The 21,590-nt window shown below is 37.1% G+C and overlaps 1 protein-coding gene across 7 annotated transcripts in view; it reads left to right on the forward strand.

Annotated features, from left to right (window-relative positions):
• LMO3 (LIM domain only 3) overlaps window positions 1-21,590 on the forward strand; it is a 54,581-nt gene that overhangs the window by 190 nt on the left and 32,801 nt on the right. The window contains exons 1-3 of one of the 7 annotated variants that reach the window (XM_019452103.2): window positions 742-1,099; window positions 1,783-1,849; window positions 7,094-7,307. In XM_019452103.2, coding sequence (XP_019307648.1) covers window positions 7,102-7,307 — 206 coding nt within the window. In that variant the 5' untranslated portion in view covers window positions 742-1,099; window positions 1,783-1,849; window positions 7,094-7,101. Of the gene's footprint in view, window positions 1-740; window positions 1,100-1,215; window positions 1,850-2,518; window positions 3,059-7,093; window positions 7,308-21,590 lie in introns of those variants that run through there. The other 6 variants (XM_019452104.2, XM_019452108.2, XM_019452102.2 and 3 more) reach the window with 6 other exon arrangements.

Consider the following 21,590-nt stretch of genomic DNA (forward strand, 5'->3'; position numbering starts at 1 on the left):
TAAAGGGAGAGGAAAGCAAACCACATACTATTTTATTATGAGCTTTAAAAAAAAGGGAAGGGATAAAAAAAATCAGTTATCAATGCTCTGTTATTATTCCTTAGGAAGAGACACATAATTTGGCCTAAATATTCATGGGGGGGGGTGCTTTGATTTTTTTTTTTAAATAAAACTAGATTAAAACTGATGGTGCTGAGAAGAAAAAAAAAGTTTTTTGAAGTTCAACAGTTGAATCTTTCTTGGCCCTTAAAACATTTCAGCTAGAGTCATTCAAATGTGGACTGTTTTTAAACTTGACCTTTGACAGGGCTTTATAAAATCTGGTGGGGACGCTATGATAATTACCAGAAAGAGAGGATGACTTTGAAGTTTGAAAACTTAGGGGAAAAATAAGATATTTTAAAGCTACCAGTGGCCTTTACAGATATGGAGAGGAAAAGAGGTGATTGGGGACAGCAGAACCAATTTCAATTAAAAAAAAAAAAACAAAAAAACCCAACCTGTCAAGGCCTCTAAAATAAGCCTATGAAGACAGGGCAGTAATGATGAAAAAACTCTATGGCTGTCTGACCGAGTTAGTTGTGAAAACATGTTTCTTGTGCTCTTGGGTGTTTCTCATTCTAGCATGTGAACTTTAAATTGCAAGGTGTTCAAGTAATTGCAAGAAGTGTATCCGTGGGGGTGGGAGGCGGTTCAGTATTGGTTAACAAGGAACAAGTTCACAGTTTGGTTCTCGGGCCGCTGGAGGCAGGGAGGAAGGGGAGTATGCCATGCCCTGGACCCAGCTTGTGCGGCAGCACTGCCCTGCTGAGCAGAGACTTTAGAGAGTTCATTAAGGGAAGTCAGAGACCGGGCAACTGCAGCCACCCCCCAGACATTTCCTAAAGAGGACAGTTGTGTGTGTTTCCAGTGTGTTCTGGAAGCCGTTTGACTCTCTTGTCTTATTTTAATTTCCATAACCGGTGGCTTCCGAAATGGCTTTGGAAGACAGTTTGCTTTAAATGTGGGCACCTATTCCAAAATGCCCTCGTTGTTTTAGGAATCCGATCCTTCTCCTCCAGGGCTCTTTCGCAGGACTTCTTTTGGACGGGTCCAGAAGGTAGGGTCTTCCCCAGCCGACTCCTGCAGAGGTCACTTTTTGTGCGCGGGTCGTCCCCAGCGTTTGTGAGTAGCATATGCATGTGGCTGTGCTGACTGCACTCGCAGGCTTGTAAATTTTCACCCTGGGAAATTAGCAACAAAGCCCGATCTGTCTCGTGGCTGCTTTGCACTTTCCGAGGGCGGCTGTACTTGACTGAGCTGCAGAACAGGCACACGAGAGCGAGAGCGAGAGCGAGCGAGCGAGGGAGGGAGAGAAGGAAAGGAGAGAAGAGGGGAGGGGTGGGGGCGAGAGGTAAATAGTCTTAAATCGGAAGGGAGCTGCTTCTCTGTGGTCTTGACAAGCGCTGCCTGGGCTCCGCCGGCTCAGTAATAACTGAGTGACCTTTTCTTCGGCTGTATTATGTCTGGCTGGGAAGGGATTGCATTTTGCAGCTGAGAGCCGGGGCTTCCTCCAGCTCGGCTCCTCGCGTGCTGCTGGGGTAAGTTGTCTTGAGCCAGGACGGAGAGAGACAGCCTTGGACTGCAGTTGCCTAAAAGGAGGACACCTGTGGCTCACATGCGGTCAACACCATTACTTGGCGGATCCTTGAGGACCTCATTATTTTAAACTTAAAAAATAGAGACTCCCTCCCCCCTCCTTTTTTTTTTTTCAAACAATGCTTCTTTTTGACCTTTCCCAAGGAGAAGCACTACAAAGCAGCCACTGTGCTTTCTGAACGGCCTCCCCCTGTATCGCTTAATTGAGAAGGTAAGTGCAGCAACTGTGTATACACGCGTCGGCTTATTTGTGGTGTGTGTGTCTGCGGGTGCGCGCGTGCGTGTGCGGATGTGGGTATTTTTTTTTTTTCTTCCCCAGCCTCTCCTAATGAGGCATAAACTGGGGCTGCAGCCCAGCTCCGCACTGCAACTTTCGCTCGGGCTGCAGCTCTGCTGAGACGGTTTTGTTTAAATCATGTGAGGCTTCATTATTTTTATGATGAGACATGAAATAGATGCAGGCGGAAGATGTGGAGGGAAGGAGGGGAGAGCGGCTGCGGCGCGGAATGTCTCAAGTACGACTCGAGTGGATAATAGTCAAAGTTCAGGATGAGCCGCAGCATTCCCACACCCCTTACTCCCGGGAAGAGAGGGGCAGGGAGAGTTTGGAATCTGGAGAGGTTCGCTCCGGCCTGGCCCTGGGGAAGAGAATTCCGTCCTAGGTGGGCTCCAGACCCCCTGCTGCGTACTTGCTGGGATTCACAGCCCCCTCCCCCTCCGAGAGTTGAAATCACAGTCTTGCGGTTCTTGGGGACACTTCTGCCTCTCCCCACTTTTCCGTAATAAGAAAAGGTGGTTCCGGCAAGATGGAAAAGTGACTGTTTGCAGGGGGGCTGGGGGTGGGGGGCGCGGTGGGGAGAAGTGGCCACGAGAGACAGGTTCCCTGGAACGAGGTGCCCATGTCCTAACAGGAGGAGATTCAAACTGATGCAGCACATTTTTACGGGGGCTACCCAGATTGCTGTTATGAAATACAAGTCAGATTTATGATCTTTTTCATATTGAACATGATATGCTATGCTAACGCTGCATGTGACAGTTTAATCAAATCCATTTGTTACCACGAAGCTAAAAGGGGCCGCTGGGATTTTAGGATTACGGGCAGAGTTAGGGAAGCATGTGGCTTTGTCATTCGCCATCATTTTGCACACCGCCACACTGCGAGGGGCTCTGTGTGTGCGCTCTGTCTCGTCTGGCCGCCCTCATCCCTTCCCCCACCCCCTGCCGCCACTCCGACCCGCTCCCAAAGTGGCTTCACAATAGTCGGTCCTCGGCGGTGTAGGCTGCGCACCAGGTCCACACTTGAGCTAAATCCAGGAGACCCCCTTCCACTTCTACCTTGGGCTCTGTGCTCAATGCGAAGCTGCTGCAACTCAGGCACGCCTAAGTCAACTCATGCAGAAAAAGGAGAAAAGTTTTGGTAAGGTTACAATCTATCATAGATGCACTTTGCCGGCGCTCGGCACTCTTGACTGCTCTAAAGCTTTCCTGCTCTTCCGCTGCTTTTGTGTCTTTTTTTTTTTTTTTAAGATCCGAAATATTATTGTTGTAACTGGTTTGGAAGACTGCTGCTTAAACCAATTAATCTTGCTAGGTGCAACAAATACTGCTACATTCTTTGCAAATCATCTCTGTGTGGCTGCGAAGACACAACCACAAAAGGCTAGAGCATAAACTCCATAAGGGATTCTTTGTTAGAGTGCATGTATGTTTCTTATTTTTTTATTATTATTTTATTATTATTATTATTATTTATTTTTTTTTTGCATGTGAGCTGCATCAAAATTGAACTCAGTCTTGCAAATCTCTTGTTGGCCTTTGCCAAGCACCAGCACTTTGCTGCCATGGTAACTGTAATTAAACTGATAAGAGTGGAAAAATGTCAGTATCTCTGAGCCTTGCAGCTGCATTGGAGAAAAAGGGAATCAAATTGGTTCCCAGCTCCATTGCTCCAAAAGGGGAGGGGGTGGTGAAAGGATGGGGAGGGGGTTGGGAGTTGAAGGGGCAGAACAGAGTTAAGCAGCTCCAGCGCCTGAGATCTGGGGACATCTATTTGCATTGTTGTCCCTTAGGGGGCTGCAGCCTGTAGGGATGCTCTGGGCCAGTGAACAGAGAGAAACAAGCTTTTAGGCCCAATCCAGTTCTCCAATCGGGTCTGGGGGCTGGGGAGAGGATGAAGATGGGCAGGAGGAGAGAAAATCTTTTGTTTGGTACCTCTTGGCAATCGAATGGCCATGTTGGCCAAATTCTTTTAATCTGTGTCACTGCTCCCAGCTGCGGAACCTGCATTCCCATTTTAGCATCTTCCTGAGGCACCTCATCTCTGCCAACCCCCTTTATGTATTCCCCCTTCCTGTTCCTTCTCCCAAATTGTTCTCTGTGAATCTTCCGACAGGGACAAAGTGTTTTCCGTTCACTATGTGTAGTTAGTCCAGAAATATAAAAGACTGTGTCTAAGTGCTGCACATCTTTGATTATGATGATTTTTTTTAAGCCCCTGTGTGTTGTGGAGTTGTGGTTACTTTGTTGTGTTAACTACTGAAGCTGAGACCGCGCGGATGAATGGCACAGAACAAGGGAACATAATGGAGGCAATCAACCGTTAGGCCGCCTCACAATGCAATCCAGGCAATTAAAAGCTCACCAGAGTTTAAATGAAATGGTTCTACTTATTTCTGCACACCACACTGCACAGGCTATTATTTATGTCTTTTTTTTAATTATGATTTCCCTTAAACTGTCAAATAACTCAGAATGGCAGGGTCTCAGAGGCAATAAGAATTTCCCTCAGAACAATTTACATGCCAATCTAAAACTAGTTATGAGTCCTGATGTGCTATGAGCAACTTGTGAAATGTTTCTCCGCTTCCGAACGCATAACTCTACCCAGCCGTGTTCTTCTGGATGGTGAGGGCACGGTGGGGAAGGGGGCTGCTGATGCTTTGTGCCTTTTAGGTACATGGCAACGTGGTGACTACTAAATAGTTCTTTTTCTACAACTGTTAACTTGAAGAGTATTGAAAAGATTTCCTTTTCAAGAGAAAGGTGATGATGTTCTCTAAAAGAAGGTACCAGGATGGAGGGTAAAATATCAAACTCCTTCAAGCCCAAGGCCAAACAGAATGTAAGAGTTTCAAATATTAATTGGCCTCTGAGTGCTAAATTAAAATGTCAACACAACAAAAACATTTTGTGAAGACAAGCAGGGTAGTGTTACTTGTGCCAAATGTTGGTATTCCCTGTCCTGGTTACAAAGCATTTTGAATAAAGATAGCCGTCCTTCTCCACTTGATGGTAGGAACTCAACTGAGGGAAATATAGCTTAGCTACAACTAAAAGGGATTTAAAATTTTTTTTTCTAGCTTTGTGACGTAAAATAATAATAATAATAATAGCCTTATAAGTTGGTGAATTCGAATAGCCAGCCATCTCTCGATGTTTTCAGTAATGAAATACAGAATGTCATTTAGTAAATCCAAATTTCCCCCCTCCCCCCAGGTATATGGTTAAGAGGCACTTGGATATGTTCTGTACCGTAATTAATGGGATTTATTCCTTGTGGAACCTTGCTAGAAGACGGTAACTAGTTCTGATCAAAGAAACTTCATTTGTTAGAAGTTCTAGAGAGTGAGATTTAGCAGAGCTATCAAGGGTTATGATTAATCTACACTAGACCCTTAGCTCCTTCAAAGAAAGGGAATAGAAAGCAGGCTATAGGAATACCACCTGCTCTTCTGTACAAATCCAGCTGCTAGTCTGCAGCTTTGACTACCACACTGTGCAGATCATGCAGCAAGAACATCCACCCTTTCTTCCCTGCCAGACCCTAGTCCATCACTCTACCAGAGAACTTATTTGGTAATGGAAGTTCAACATCAAAACAATATTATGTGCAATCCATGCATTATTTGTACCTAGAAAAGTTATTCAGCTCTGAGGGTACAGTGCCTTGATGTCTCTTATCAATGTGATTAAAAATGAAAAAAGAGTGTGAAGGTAATGGAGGTGAAGCCTTCATAAGGAGGCTTCAGAGGAAACTGAAGAAGGTTTAGCTACTTTGGAGTAGGGAAATACTCCAAGATTATGGCTTGGCATTTCTTTTCTTGGAACTGTTTCAAGTGCATCTACATTTGGCGTTTTGTAGAGTTTGAAACTTTATGTACAGGCGAGGAAGCATACTATAGTAGTGGGATCTCTGGACTGTTAGAAGACCACCAAGTCTTGTGCTTACCTGTCATTCAGCATCGAGCGAGTCCTTAAACTCTCTTAGGCCTCGTATCACAATTTGTAAAATGAGGGAGTTAGGAATCGATGATGTCTTGAGTATTTGGTAGTACTTAGAATGAGTTATTGGATAAATATGAAGCTCTGAATAGTTGGTCCAGCTTTTTTTTTTTTTAAACTGGGTATTTGACACTTAGGAAAGAAGAAACTCAAAGGGGAATAGCCTTTCACTGAAAACATTTCAGTCAAGTTGTAAAAACCACAGAACCCAGCTGGACTCCTTATTTATGATGGAGATGTATCTCTAAAGTATATAAATTTTATATATATGTCTGGTGCCCTATCTATAACATAATATATTTATGTATATATGTTTATGTAATTTATATGTATTTAGATTTTTCCTTCTGTTGTTTTTTCTTTCCCCTATGAAATTAATAAGTGTGTGTTTATGGTAATAAACCAATCCTGTACTTTCATTTTATATGAAAGCATACAGTATGCAGTCAGGTAATCTGCCATTTATAGAGGCACTGACTCATGTTTGTGAGTATAGATTCATTTGTAAAATTGTAACATAAGGAACAATTTCAAACAGCAAGAACACAGAAGGAAGTATTTGGATGCAAACACACAGTGTAGAATTGGGGAGCTTTCTGGGTGACTGTACTCTATGTTTAACTATAAACAGCCCCACTGCTAAGTCAGGTTAGTGTCTTCCCATTAGGGTACACTCTCCTTCCACCATCAAGCACAAATCAAGTGAATTTCTAACCAATAAAGAAAAACTCATTTTTGACTCTTATAGGCGGTGCATGGACTAGTTTGTTAAATCGCTTCCTTTGAGATTATTACTCACGTTTTCTTCCCAAAGGAACTGCACTATGCAGAGAATGGGGACACTCTAAAATTATTTAATGTTACTTAACTTTGTGTATATGATGTCAACATCATGTCAATGTCAATGTATACTATGTACAACACGAATGCATTATCCCACCCCCACCCCCACTGTCCAGGTGCAACTTTATAAATGATTTAATAAGGACTTTATAATGTTTGAGGCTTTTGTTTCCAAATTTTAGTTTGATTTCAGGATAGCCCCAAAAGGGAAAGTCTAACGCTCCTTGAGAAAAGCAATATTAAATATTAAACTTGTTGGAGGTCTTTTGACATCTTTTGATTCTTTCCTGCAGTCCCAGCTCTCTTTTTTGTTTTTGTCTTCCTTTAGGTATACAAATGCTCTCAGTCCAGCCAGACACCAAGCCGAAAGGTTGTGCTGGCTGCAACCGAAAGATCAAGGACCGGTATCTTCTAAAGGCACTGGACAAATACTGGCATGAAGATTGCCTGAAGTGTGCCTGCTGTGACTGTCGTTTGGGAGAGGTGGGCTCCACCCTGTACACTAAAGCTAATCTTATCCTTTGTCGCAGAGACTATCTGAGGTAGGAATTACCCTTGCACACCAGTGATGACTGGATTCCTTTTAAAATACTTTTGTAAGTGTATTTTTTGGTTTCATTTCCTTACTACCAGCTTCTATTCCTGAAAGACATTGACCTGTCAGCCTTCAAAATGTTGCCAGGTGCCTATTATGCAAATTCTTACTCGAGTAATGGCCAGTAAAACATGATATCGAAAGTGATTCCATTTGGCCTGCCTGGATGCTCATAGTTAGAGATTGGTTATTCCACCGCCCGTATTAAAAGCACCAGTTCATGGCAAGGATGTGGTTGGTAGAAATCAGCATATAAGTGTTTCATTAAACCATACCGACAAGATAGGCTGAGCTTGACACAGAATTGTTCAGCAATCTTCCTGTGTCTCGTTTGTCAGAGAAAGTTCAGTTTGAAATTATTAACGGGTATTTATTAGCATATTTATTATACAGTTTTGACAACTTTCCCCAAGTGTGAATCCGTGTCCCCACCCTCAGTGGCATTCCAAGTGGTCATCACAAAGACATCACGGAGCATTAGCAGCTTCAGACTTGCCAGTAGCATTATGGAAACTAACACAGTAAAGATCTCCATCATTATGGGGAAATGAAAGCCACTCTAAACATCTGATCAGTTTGAGGACAATGCATATATTCTTGCTTAAAAAACCATGAAGCCCACTATACTTGTTTCCCAGCATTTAGCACTCAATGCGTGAACTTGTATTTAAGAAAAATTATTTTGCTTTTCAGGGAACTTTGTGACTTGATTCAGCTGCAAATTACATATATTAATAAAGTAGGAGCTATCAAATTAGAGAAATGATATATGGCATCATTCGGGTTTTCATATTTGATACGATTAATCATTTTTCTAGTCTGACATTAAGCGATTTATTTTGAATTTTCTCCCTTTATGACACAAAATTTATCAATCAGCCGTAACTCCTTAACCATCTTGGTCATTTTTGGGAAGTGTTTTCTAGGGAATTTGGTGCTTCTCAGTATATAATTCAGTTATTTTATATTTTCAGTTAATCTTTATATATAAAAATAGATCATTTGATTAGTGATCGTTTAAAAGGGTGAATCCAACACTATTTATCAGATTCTACCCCCCACCCCCCCAACCTTAGGATTGCCTCAGCTGACAGCCTCCTGGCTAATTATGACCACTTGTTACTATCCCTCTGTGTTCCAAGCGCATAAAATACGTGCAAGGTGCCAACAATGAGAAGTGACTCCATAGCCAGGATTTCCCTTATTGTGGTGGCACAACTAATCAGAATTAACTTATTCCATGAATTCTCTTAGAACTTCAGTCTTTGAACTTCTTCTTTGAAATAATTTTTTTTTCCTCTGCTCATTGTGAATTAGAACCTCATTTCCACATAAAGCATTCGCATTTTACTTTCAGTGATTTAACAATGCTTCCTAGTTTTGCTTTATCTTTACTAACCAATGGTCATGGCTTTTTGACTCTTTTTTTTTACTTTTACATTTGTTTGCAACTGCAGTGTCTCAAATGGATTTATGTAACAACAGTTCCAAAACAAGGAGCTTATATAAGTCTGCGCAAAGTTAAGGTGTTCTAGTAAGCAATAAAGATAAAAATTAAGTAAGATTTACAGAAAGTATGTTGAAATAGCTGGATTTTAAAAACTTAAAAATTTGCCAATGTAATACCTGTATCCTGAGTTAAACTGTTTTACAGTTGTTGATATAATAGCAAGCAGAGAAGGAAACTTAGATTGTGTTATTCTTATGGTAATAAAAATACAATGTTTAACTGCCGTTTGATAGTCTCAAGTAAGTGTTTTGTTTAAAGGGATTTATCAAAATAGTTTTCATATCAAAAGTGCTTACCCTCCTCTAAGATAGATAGATGTTGCTGTTTGTGACATTACTTAGTTGATTTCTGGTAGACTCAAACTTTTCATGTTTGGTAACTTGTTAAAAAAATCATACTCTTTCTAATAAAAACCTTGGTCCTGATTGCCAATATATTCATTTCTCAGAGTATAATGTCCTCTTAAGTTGGTCATTACCACATTAATAGCCAGTTGTTATGTTAACAGCCTAAGGATTGTTAACATTTCAAACTAAGTTGTTAACTGCAAGCTTATTCCTTATTTAAACTGAAGGTTTGTTGTATATAATGTGACTTCTTTGGCAAGACTTCATCAATACTTAAAACTTGCAGAAGCGAAATGGGGAGTTGGTGTGTGTGTAAAACTGTGTTATGTGTTATAGATTATGCCACAGATGTGGTATATAGTTTTATGTAAGAAGTATGTATCTCCATGACATCGTGTCCATGTTCAGCAGCATATGTCTCTTACTAGAAATTTAAAATAGTCTAATTCTATATGTCACATAGACAAATACAATTAGGCAAACTTTATTTACAAATTAATTTCTTTGAATGGTATAGTCATTCAAAAATGTTTATTGGATGCCTGCTGTATGAGAGGCATAATTCTAGGTAATAGATGAAATTAACTAAGAAAAAATAAAGGTGTACCTAAAATTGTTACTATCTGTTTATTAATTACACAAAATCTGTTAAATGATCAGGGAGCAAGTAGTATTCTGTGGCTGTTTTCTCGAGTTTTGAAAACAATTTTTCTCATTTCCCTTAGTTCACATTTACTTTTGTATTTTGCACAAAGCTTAACCATTTAAATCCTATTCAAAAGTGGTTAGGTTCAGTTTTTTGTTTTTGTTTTTGTTTTGTTTTGTTTTTGGTGTTTGGATATTATATGATTTCTTTGAGGCACCAAACAAGCCATAAATAACTTACAGGTTTGTATTTCTCTCTCTAAATCAGTAGGTATCTAAGTAAGAATATGGAAAATGATAAAGAAGAAAATAATTTTGTCTGTACTGGTAAATTATTGATTGTAGGTATTATCTTGAGTCAGATAACTTTTTCATTTCTAGAGAACAGTGAAATATTTTTTCCAATTGTATTTAACTTCCTAATTAACTTCTTCCAAAAAAGAAAACAAACAAAAAAATCAAACACTTGTCATGCTGAACAATGAATCTTGAAGTTATAACATTTTATTTGCATTACTTTGTTTTTTTTAAGTTCTTTGAATAATAAATACAAGAATTTAAATCATAAGATACTTTCTTAGAGTTATAGAAACTATTATTGTGGTAAATACAATTTCTCTCAGATTTTTCTCTCCTTTGTGGCACAATTAGCTTTAAGAAAAAGAAATATCTCACCATTTATATACTGAGTTTCAGAACTCCACAATTCATTTTCCATAACGGGGCTGGTATAATGTCTTTTGTTTCTCTGTAGAATATACAGTGTACATATCTGATGAGAGAGAATTTGCCAGTTTGTAGGATTGTTCTCTGCCTTTGGAAACTCATTAGATAAAGGAACAGAAGGATTGACTTTTTAAAACTTCCTCTATTAACATGAGTTCTGACTTAAACTATGAAGTCAATCTGCCCATCAATATTTATACGCCAAGACCTAGAAATCTAGATGTTAAAAAATGTATCCGACACATTCATAACTTTTTCATTTTTAAAATTAAATGTATGACAGATTAGATGGAGGAGCATTTTTATACCTTGAACTAGATAGAGCTCATAACCAACAGAATACCCAAAGTAGATTAATAAAGTCTTGTATAAAAACAGAAACGTTTTAGTAATGATGTTTATGGGACTCTTGTCACTGCTAAGCTGTCCATCACCCTTGTCTCATTTTGGAAAATATGAAAGAAAGTAGTGAACGTGTAATCAGAGTTTTAGAATTAAAATCTTGTGGCAAGTGTTACAAAGTCAGAACGAGGAGAAATAACAAACTACTTTACTTTTCAACTTGGAGGAAGTAAAGAATATCAGAATTTGCCTCTCAAGACTTTGGGAAATTTTTGCTTGTTTTTTTTTGTTTTTTTTTTGTTGTTGTTGTTAAGCCTAAAACTTCTTACTTGTATATTTTAAGCATCAAGTCCCTGTAGGCTGCATCTTGTATGTCTGAATGGTGTCTTACCAGAGAATGTATTCAAAGCTGTTTGCTGTGATGTTATGCCATGGAAGCTGCTTATAGCTCTTCCTATATGAGAAGCTGAAAATGCCTTCTGTAAAATTTAATGTAATTTGCTATTTTTATATCTGGGAATAATGTGTTTAAAATGAAACTGCTGGGAGAGAATGATGCTTCATGTCCCACTATAGCTGCCAATTAACAAAAAGCATTTGAAGGTGTTATGCTGACTATAATTTTACATCCTTTAATAGAATAATAGAACGACTTGCAAATAGAAATTTAAACTTAAATGCCAAATGCCACATAGAGTATTAATCTGGCTATAACTTTATTTCAGACTAATCAAATCCTGTGCCCTAAATTTTTATATAAAGTTTAATTTATATTAGTGCATACATAATTACAACCTTAAAAGTAAACACGAATGTGTTAATATGATTTTATCTGACAGTTCATTGCATAGATTTTTTTTAATGTTGAATAAGGTGTTTATTCTTTTTTTTTTCCCCCTTCATTTTCCTCTTTTTAATATTAGGCAGTTGAAAATATCTTCCCCAGAAATCAGTGCATTATTATTATTTGAAAAATCACTTTTTATTGTTTTAAATTCTGAAAATTTAAGCTTTTATAAGGAACGAAACTCCTCCCAAATGAACTTTTTTCCTACAAGCTTCGTTTCAGTTTTTTAACACTTCATTATTATCGTAATTTTTATGATATTTAAATGTCTCACATAATCTTAGTATGATGAAATATTGTAGTATGTGAGTCTATTAGACCCCATGCCCTGTTAAAAAATATTGTTTTATTTCTTGTAAATGATCTTACCTTATTTACAACTTTATAAGAAGTTGTAATTTATAAGAAGTTGTATTATTGAATTTTATTTTATTTCAAACATTTTACACTCTATACCATTCAAGGACCAGTACAAATCAGGAGTGATAATTTTATTTGCTACAATATTTTGAGAGAGTGCCCCTCATTTTTGGAAAAATTGGTGGATTTTCTGAGCAACAACTCTGTAGCAATCTCTGTTAAAAATATTTCGCATACATATAGAATTTGTCATTTGTAAATTTATCTACGACATCTTTCTGTCCTTGCCCTGTAATGCATCCATTTTCAGTGGGGTATTTAACATAATGAATTATTTTAGTGTTGTGGCTTTTGTTTTGTCTTGTTTTATAGACGACATATTTTCACTGAAAATACCTCCCTCAAGATACCTCCCTCAAGAATATTGAAAATTTGAAAATACTTCACACTGTTTTTATATTTTTATTGTTTTTTTAAAATCTTTTTATAAAGCATGGAATACTTCAGTCAGGATAGTTCTTACCCATAAGATGGATAAGTTAGACATACCTGACTTAGCAGAAAAATATTCTGTTTCTACAAGTATATTTAGGATTAAATGCATCTGGAAGAACTACATTTGAGAATTGCTAAAATTGCTTATTTTGCACTTTATAAATACACAGAACTCTGGGAAAGAACCTCTATTTTTGGTTGCTCTTAGTGTATATCAAAGTAAGCCAGCATTTCATTTATAAACTCACCATTAACTTCCATTAAGTGACTAATAATAAATGTTAATGTTGTGTTTTGACTGCATACACATAATTTATTAAGGAATCTCATTTGAAAAATATGCTGAAAGTAGTAATTTGGTAAATGGTTTTGATGCCTATATGCACTGCAGAAATGTATTATGTAGTTCAGTTTTTTGCCTCACAGAAAAATTATATAACCTAAAAGAATTGCACGAACCTCAAGCAGCCATTATACTTTCCTTCATTACACTGTGAAGCATTGAAATCTTATTTTTGCATGTGGTTTGGAAACATTTTCTGGTTCTGGTTCTTAGGAGAATTTCTTCTATTATTCAAAAGTTTTATGCGGGCACCTCATCCTGTCTTCAAAAAAAAATTAGCCAACGTTTCTCACCTTAATCCGTATAATAATCGTTAAGGTAGGACGAGATCTTGAAAACACGGAAAGTAAAAATAAAAACAGCTGTATTCTTTCTATTCAGTTGGGCAGCTATTTTTTAAACGACATTTGCATTAACTGTGTTTCTTCAAAAAGGCATTTTTCTTTCGTTTTAATTTTTTATTGGCTCATATAAGCGATTACTCCTACTGATACATGGAATTACCCCTTGCGAAGCGTTAAAGGGGTGTGAGTATGTATACGCATCCCACGCATGCAGATGGTAGAATCTATATGGCCTTAGAACGAGCATTGGCCTTAGAATGAGCATTAACTTTTCATAATCAACTTTCACCAGATCACCATAGCTTGACAGGCATTAAAATTTGTAAAATTAGATACTCGATGCCAGCTAATTTCTTAGTATTTGTAACTATAACACTGACTTATTCTTACAGGGTGTTCACCATTCTAAAAAGAAAGACAAGTTTTATGATACTATAGAATGCCTAAGTATATTCCCTTGTGATTTTTATCACCCAATTCTGTTTTTCTCAGTGCCGATGGAGTTTGACACTGTCTGTTCTGTGTCTGTTTCCACCATCATACCATATTTTTTTAATGATTAACTATATATTTCCCTTCTCAAGGCATTTATAAGAAATGTATTTTGAAGCAGAAGCTTACGTTGTCAAGCAAAAAGTGTGGCATTTAGATTTTTATTGTTGACTTTAAAGCAATTTCTTTTGCCTATTAAGACTTTTTGCCCCTTATTATTGATATTAATGGATAACTTTCCTCTAAAGGATTTAGGACGTAAGCTTACCCTTTTATTATATTCATCAAGCATATTTACTGTATTCACAACCTGCCCACATCAGTCATTTGTGCATCACCTCTTCCTTTTTGCTTTCTCCCTATATTACTGAAACATCTTGATAGATCTTTTTCTTCTCAATAAGATTTTTGTAGTTATGTAAAGATTCCAAGTCTTTTGCTGAATTTTGTTTTCTTTCATAGTGCTAGATTTTGTGATGCAAAAATCTCTAGCTGTGGACTTTACTAGTTTAAAACAAAATCACACTTGAGATAAATAATCAGCTTGGAATAGTCAGATCCCTGATTTGAAGTTGGAAAATTAACATTAAGCTGCGTGTATTAAGTTAGACTCTAACCAGCATGTGTTGTTATGATTCAATTTAATATTAAAAACTCTCCAACTGGGCTACAGGGAAAATAAAAGACTCTTAGGAATTCAAAGATTATTTGCAGAGGAGTACAACAAAACCATATTTAAGTAAAATTGTTATTACTAATGCAGTAAAGCATCATCTACATTAAATCCATCCTACTAATAAAAACAGAAAATCAGTTTTAATAAACATAAATATCAAATATGACAAAGACTAGTAAAGGGGAAAGGAACTTCATAAAATGTGCTAACATTGTATAGTAATCTAAATACCACTGAGAAAAAATAAACTCCCAACTCATTTATGATGTGGGATCCCAACAGCCAACTTCATGAGGAAAAAGAAAATTTTAGACTTGCTAGTTTATTCTCATTTCCTAAAACTTTTAGAACAATGCCATGCTTTTATTATAACAGTTCTAACAGATGTGCATACTGGTTTTGAAATTATTTTGTTCTCTTGTTGTTACAACATTTCAAAATATCTTAAGTAATATCCCTTGATAGATGGCTCACATTTTCCCCAAATAAGCAGGCTCAGGGCTGTTACACTTTCAACTACCTATGGCATTAAGCATGATGCTTCTTTTGTACTGATGAACTACTCAATGAAAACGTATTCTGATGAATAGCTTTATATTAGACTGGGTGAGATCAGTGATTAGTTGCCTGTTTGTTTGGATAAATGGGGGAGGGATCAGAGACATGGAAAAAGCAGTCTTAACTTTTAACAAAAAATATGAGTATCAGTTTTAGTGGGCAGGTTTATTTGTATTTTACAGGTAAGAAGTCCAGCTATACTGTGAACATAGTTTTAAAGCCTGTAAGTATGGCATGTGAATATCCACGGAGAGATCATTTGTGCTTTGGGAGATACAAAGAAATCAGAAGTTATTCAATTGTGTTAAAACTTATAAACTAGTATTATTTTCTGGGGCTATTTATTAGAAAAAATTTTTGTAAAGTTTCTGAGCTATAAGAATCCTTCTTTCTACAGCACATCCTTGCTGAGTGGGTAGTTAATAGAGGTTATATTTATTATTACATGCTTTGCTATCTCTCTAACAGTTAAAAAATGAAACCATTTAGTTACTTAACAAATATTTGAGTGCTAATGCTTCATTCCTATAAATAATGAATGTGGAATATTGTATTTCTAATTGATATTATGTAATATATAAACAAAGTTATTAATATTTTACTATGTAAATAAAAAGGAATCAGAAATTAGGGAAGAACTTAAGGGCAAATTATTTTTCAAAATTTCTACAACTGGTATAATCACTATTTGTTGTTAAATAACTAAGTAAAACATATAGAGTTTTAGCCTGCCTGTTATTTCTTAAGGAGGCAATACAGAGAATGAGAAGAGGTATACTCAGAAGAGAATAGAAACACTTTTGAGAAAGAGAGGTTATAAATAATATGTAAAAAGTGGACTCTGCAAAAATCCTTTTGATAGCCAATGGTCCTATAACAGAAGCTGAGCTTTGACCTTTGAAGTTATATTTTGGATGCAGAGTAAGATAGAGTTAACTTTGTAACTTCCATGCAAGTTGCAATGTTTTCATCTCTTATCACAGATATCGGTACAGTTATCAGAGCTGCAGCTGACACTCCTTGTAAAATGCTTAGCATCATTGGTCCCCATTTTCTCATTCAACATTGTTCTCTATTATACTTTAGGTACTGAACAGAGCTGTAGAATACTGCACTGCATAAAACAGAACTACCGCCCCTCGTAGAGTTTATATTCTAGTTAGGGGAAGCAGATAATTGACAGAATAAACATCGAGTACATTCGGAGATGATGAACACTACAGAAAAATGGAGCAGTATAAGAAGTTTGCAGAATTTGTATTGTGTGTTTGAGTATGAGAGAGAGAGGGAGAAGGAGAGGAGGAAGAAGAGGGAGGCAAGGAGGGAGGAAGGAGGAAAGGATTTGAAAAATTAAATAGGCTAGACAGGGACAGCCTTGTTGAGATGGTGGCTTGAGCAAAGACCTAAAAAGGTGAAGGTGAAGGTGAAGGAGCTTGCCTTGGGATTGGAGAGGACGGACATTCCAAGCATAGGGACAGTGTCCTTGCAATGGAAGCTTTTTTGATGTGTTTGAGGAACATCAAGGATGTTAGTGTAGTTGGAATGAATAAAAGCAGAAGAGACAAGGATTAGAAGCAACCATTATGTTGCCCCATGGTATTCCCTGTTGCTCTTACAACCAAGAATGCCCCTTTACTTTTCTAAATGTTCCTTAAGGAAGTGATATTACTCCTGTCTGAGAACTGCTAGGAAGCTTATTCAGATAGGCTGTTACAGGCTGAGTTCCATTTGGGATTACAGAACCCATCGGGACAACTTCTACATTGTAGTATTTCAAGGTGAAATACAAAGGGATGCCCATATTGATGAGCTAGGGCTGCTGACTCTGCATGTGTGACTATAGCACCGTGGCCCAAGATGTTGTTAAGCTCTGTCCTAATCACAGCATAATTGATATTTTTTGAATCCTGGGGTAATAAAAATTTCAAAGATGGGGAGTTTTCCACAGCTCTCCAAAGGGTGATTTTTTTCATTATTTTTAAAGTCAAGCCAAGTCTTATTAAATTTTTTCTAGTATAAAATATTTAAAATAACATATTTACTGTAATTATCATAAATGTTTCCAAATTCAGCATTGAAAGAAAATGCATCAAAATCATATTGTTATTTAAAACAACTTATTTGGGGCTCCCTGGTGGCTCAGTCAGTTAAGCATGTGACTCTTGATTTTGGCTCAGGTCATGATCTCACAGTACATGGGATCCAGCCCTGTGTTGGGCTCTGTGCTGACAGTGTGGAGTTTGCTTGGGATTCTCTCTCTTCCTCTCTCTCTCTGCCCCTCCCCTGCTCTCACACGCATGTGCTCTCTCCCTCTGTCTGTCTCTCTCTCTCTCTCTCTAAATAAATAAAAACTTTAAAAAAATAAAACAACTTACTTAATTTAATTCTTGATGAGATGGGGCAAATGTTACCTAACCGCTCTGTTTATACTCCTGTTTCACATTTGTAAACTAACCCCAGTTCACTAATTGTAGTTTCACATCAAGAAGAGCTAAGGATTAATCTTCAAAACCAAAAGATTAATATGCATTTCTATTTGTGAGAGTGGGATTTGTATGTACAAACCGGCTTTGCTTTTAAAAATGAAAAAAATAGCTTTAAACTTTAAATACAAACCGAAGTACTTCAGCCTGTATTTACATTTACAAAATGGGCTGGGATGCAGCCTGGGTATTGGCCTAGAAGCTGTGCTAATGTGCCTTGAATCTTACTTACAAAGAGGTACAGCAGGAATGGGTGAGCTTTCAAAACAGTGGCCAAGCCATCTATGCTTCCTCACAAAATCTAAAATGTACTTTTCAGAAAGCGAGAGAAGGTGGTGGCCAAGTGGCTTTACAAGTTTTTTTTTCTTTTCTTTTTTCTTTTTTTGGTTTTAAACTTTGACATTTTTTTTTAATATTTAGATTTAGATTTTTTTACATTTAGATTCAAGTTAGTTAACATACAGTATCATGTTGGTTTCAGGAGTAGAATTTAGTGATTCATCACGTACCTACAACACCCAGTGCTCATCCCAGCAAGCGCCCTCCTTAATGCCCATCACACACATTTAGCCCATCCCCCCCACCTCCCCTCCACCAACCCTCAGTTCTCTATATTTAAGTCTCTTATGGTTTGTCTCCATGTCTGTATCTTATTTTTCCTTCCCTTCCCCGATGTACATCTGTTTTGTTTCTTAAATTTCACATATGAGCGAAATCATATATTTGTCTTTCCTCTGATTGACTTATTTTGCTTTGCATAGTATGCTCTAGTCCCATCTGGCTTTACAGGTCTTAAGTCCTACCATCACCTTATACATCCTTAGTGCTACTTTTTGTTACAATTTCTAGCAGCCCTCCTTTTTCTGGGGGGGGGGGGGGGCGGCAGATGGGGCATCTGTAGTAACTGCCATCTTATCCTGGTTGAGTTAAAGACCTGTTTTCCTAATCATTTTGTGATTCTCACCTACCAAAGTGCATCAATTTGAACTTGATTTTAAGAAAAGTTGCTTGATCTTGACCTCACAGTTTGCTTGGTATTTAAATAATGTTGTTAATAGTAGTTATTAAACTAACAATCCTTTGCAATAGAGATCACTTGCTCATTTGGCTAAAGTTGTTAAATGACTTGTGTTCTTGATTAATGATCGGTTTCTACACTGACTTGAGAAAAAGTTATAGATTTTAAGTTGAAAAAAATATTTTGTTTATTTTCCTTGGAGGATTTATCTACTGGAGGATAAACAGAGACTTTCATTTCAACACAACTCAGTTTTTTACAGTGATTCTAGTCACAAGCTTATCCTACATTCATTTTTAACACAGACAGTGTATTTGAAATCATTTTACTGTGTATTTCTTATTTCTTATTGTTCTACCACATTGGGTATTGCCCCTTCCTCACCAACTATCACTAATAGCAAATCAGTGATATATTCCTATTAGGATGCATTCATCTGCTGGTTTTTACCTTCTGTATCGCTTTATAAAAAGATAAAAGCCACACTAGTTCTTGTTAATTCCCTAAGCATCTCCCAAGCTAAGTGAGGCTAGATCTAATCCTTAGAGTTTTAGAGGCATGTCAAGTAGTATAATGGTGATGAGTCCAGATTTGAAATCCACCCTGTTCCTGCTACATCCCAGCTGTATATTCCTAGGCAAGTTACTCAGCCTCTCCAAGCCTCAGTTTATTCAGTTGTAACTAGGAGTAAGAGACCCATTCATAGAATTGTCAGGGACAATTGTCCCTGACATAGAATTAATTGTCAGGTGTCAATGAAATACCATAGGGAAAGATTTGAACACACTGATGGATCCTCCAGTGTGAGTTTCTGTTGTTATAAAGAAAAAAGGAATGGCACTGAGTTATGAAGATAAGATAGTTGGAAAATTAAACGTAAGGAGAAGGTTAAAGGAATAGATTGAGATATGTTGTTTAAGAATGATTAATAATCAAGAATATGAAAAGTGACTACAATTATAAGATCTTTTACCAAGTTTTCGTTTACAAAGGAGATAGTTGAAGAAATACCTAAATCCCATATGCACCTGAAAGCCATATAGGAAAAAATATTCCATGGTGGACATTATTAGAATTTGTTAAATTAAGATTAACAAAGCCTTCTGAAATATCTTCTACGCCCACACTCCACATTTTAGCCTGTGAAAATTCTGTGGCCCTTGTAAAGCATTTTATTTAATATCTCATAGGGAAGAATTATATATAAAATTTCAGCTTGCTTTAAGTTTCCTTTGTAGTCTTTAAAAAAATTTTTTTTAATGTGTATTTATTTTTAGGAGGGGGGAGGGGCAGAGAGAGAAGGAGACAGAGGCTCTGAAGTGGGCTCATGCTGACAGCAGAGAGTCTGATGCAGGGCTCAAACTCACAAACCAGGAGATCATGACCTGAGCTGAAGTCCGATGCTTAACCAACTGAGCCACCCAGGTTTCCTTCATAGTCTTGATTTTTGCATCTTTTTCCTCAGGTGGCAAGGACAATTGAATGCCAGTATCTTCTTTCTGATGTTCTTTTTCACAGTGTTCCCTAAACATTTTGATTATGTCCCTTTATTCCTAAAGAAGTTTAAGTATATACCTTTAATTTAAATATATATTTATAAATCTTAAATACTCCATTGCACATTTTTTAAAGTAGAAAAACTATTTTAAAGGGTAAGATATACATACAATAAATAGAAACCGAAATGCTGATCATTGTTTAAGCATCCCTGGGCTTTATGCACCCCCATTTTGGAGAGCACTGTTATTTCTTAAAAGCTTTTTAAGCTCCTTTGAAAGTTGTTTGGTAGTGATACTTCTGACTAAGTGGGGGGGAGTCTGGATACGTGGGGAAAGAGTTGTAAAAGAAAGATGTAATAGTTGATTGAAAGAGGAGGACTCTGTAAGCATGAGTTAATATGCCTTGCTTTGTTCTTTTAATATGAAATCAAGGTTTTCTTTCATGAGAAATGTGGCAAGGCAGTGGGCTCGTTCTAATGCTGTACTGTAGCCACCGGCAATATTAATATGAGGCTGGGTTCATCCCCTCTCCCCCCGCACTCCCCTATTCAGCACACAGTGAGATTTTAGACAGATAAATGCTAAGAGAACCCTGTGTACCAAAAGCAGTGTTTACTGCATGTAATACATATCATTGTTTGTCTCCTGTAGTGAAAAATACTTGTGTCGTGCTGTTAAAATGCACTCTTGACAGACCAGTGCTTGCTATTATAGGGTCCATTGCTTAAAAAAATGATACACTGACAGAAATACAATTTAAGAAAATTTAACACCAAGGGTAGTCAACCATGTAGGCTACTATTAAGGGGCCAAAACTCAAGGCCAGGGGTTTATTTAAAAAAGAGGCACAGTTTATTTGCTGGTAGTAGGCAAAGTTAAAAGAAAAAAAAATCGAACTTGAATTCCTTGCTCTCTAGTCTGTAGAAAATTAATGAAAGCAACAGTTCAATAAGATTTTATTGCAGAAATGTTTAAGTGAAACATTTTAAGAATGCTTTGGAATTTTTAAACAGTTACTTACCATTTAGAAAGCTGTAACACTATGATGCGTAACAAATTGTTAGCATTGGATCCTAGGCACACCCAGTGATTTTCTTAAAATGTGTAGTCAGAGCTGGTTAATCTGAATCACTGTGTTCATTTCATTTTTGTGTGTGCAGCTTATAAATATATTTGAGATTGACAGGTCAGCAGCACCCACAATTACAACTTAAAATGTATGCTCTTGTCTAGGTACTGTTATGGGCATAGTTTGGTGGTTAAATGCATTGGATTTGTAACAAGGCCTTTTGAGAAGGAAAATAAACAAATAGGAGATGTGATGAAATACGTTGAATTTCAGAAGAATGCAAAATGTTCTAGTGAATAAACTACTACTGAGTGATGATAAAGCATGTGTTTTTTAAGCTATCACATGGCTCTATTATTAGGGGAGAAAATTCCATGAATTTAGATGAGATGTATTATCTAATTTTACCATTTTAAAAAGAAATCTGCCATCCAGTAATATTTGATGCCAACTGTGTACAGATTACATGTTCCTTG

Source organism: Panthera pardus, unplaced genomic scaffold (genome assembly GCF_024362965.1).
Source record: "Panthera pardus isolate Hobbes unplaced genomic scaffold, ASM2436296v1 HiC_scaffold_6, whole genome shotgun sequence".
Lineage (NCBI taxonomy): Eukaryota > Metazoa > Chordata > Mammalia > Carnivora > Felidae > Panthera > Panthera pardus.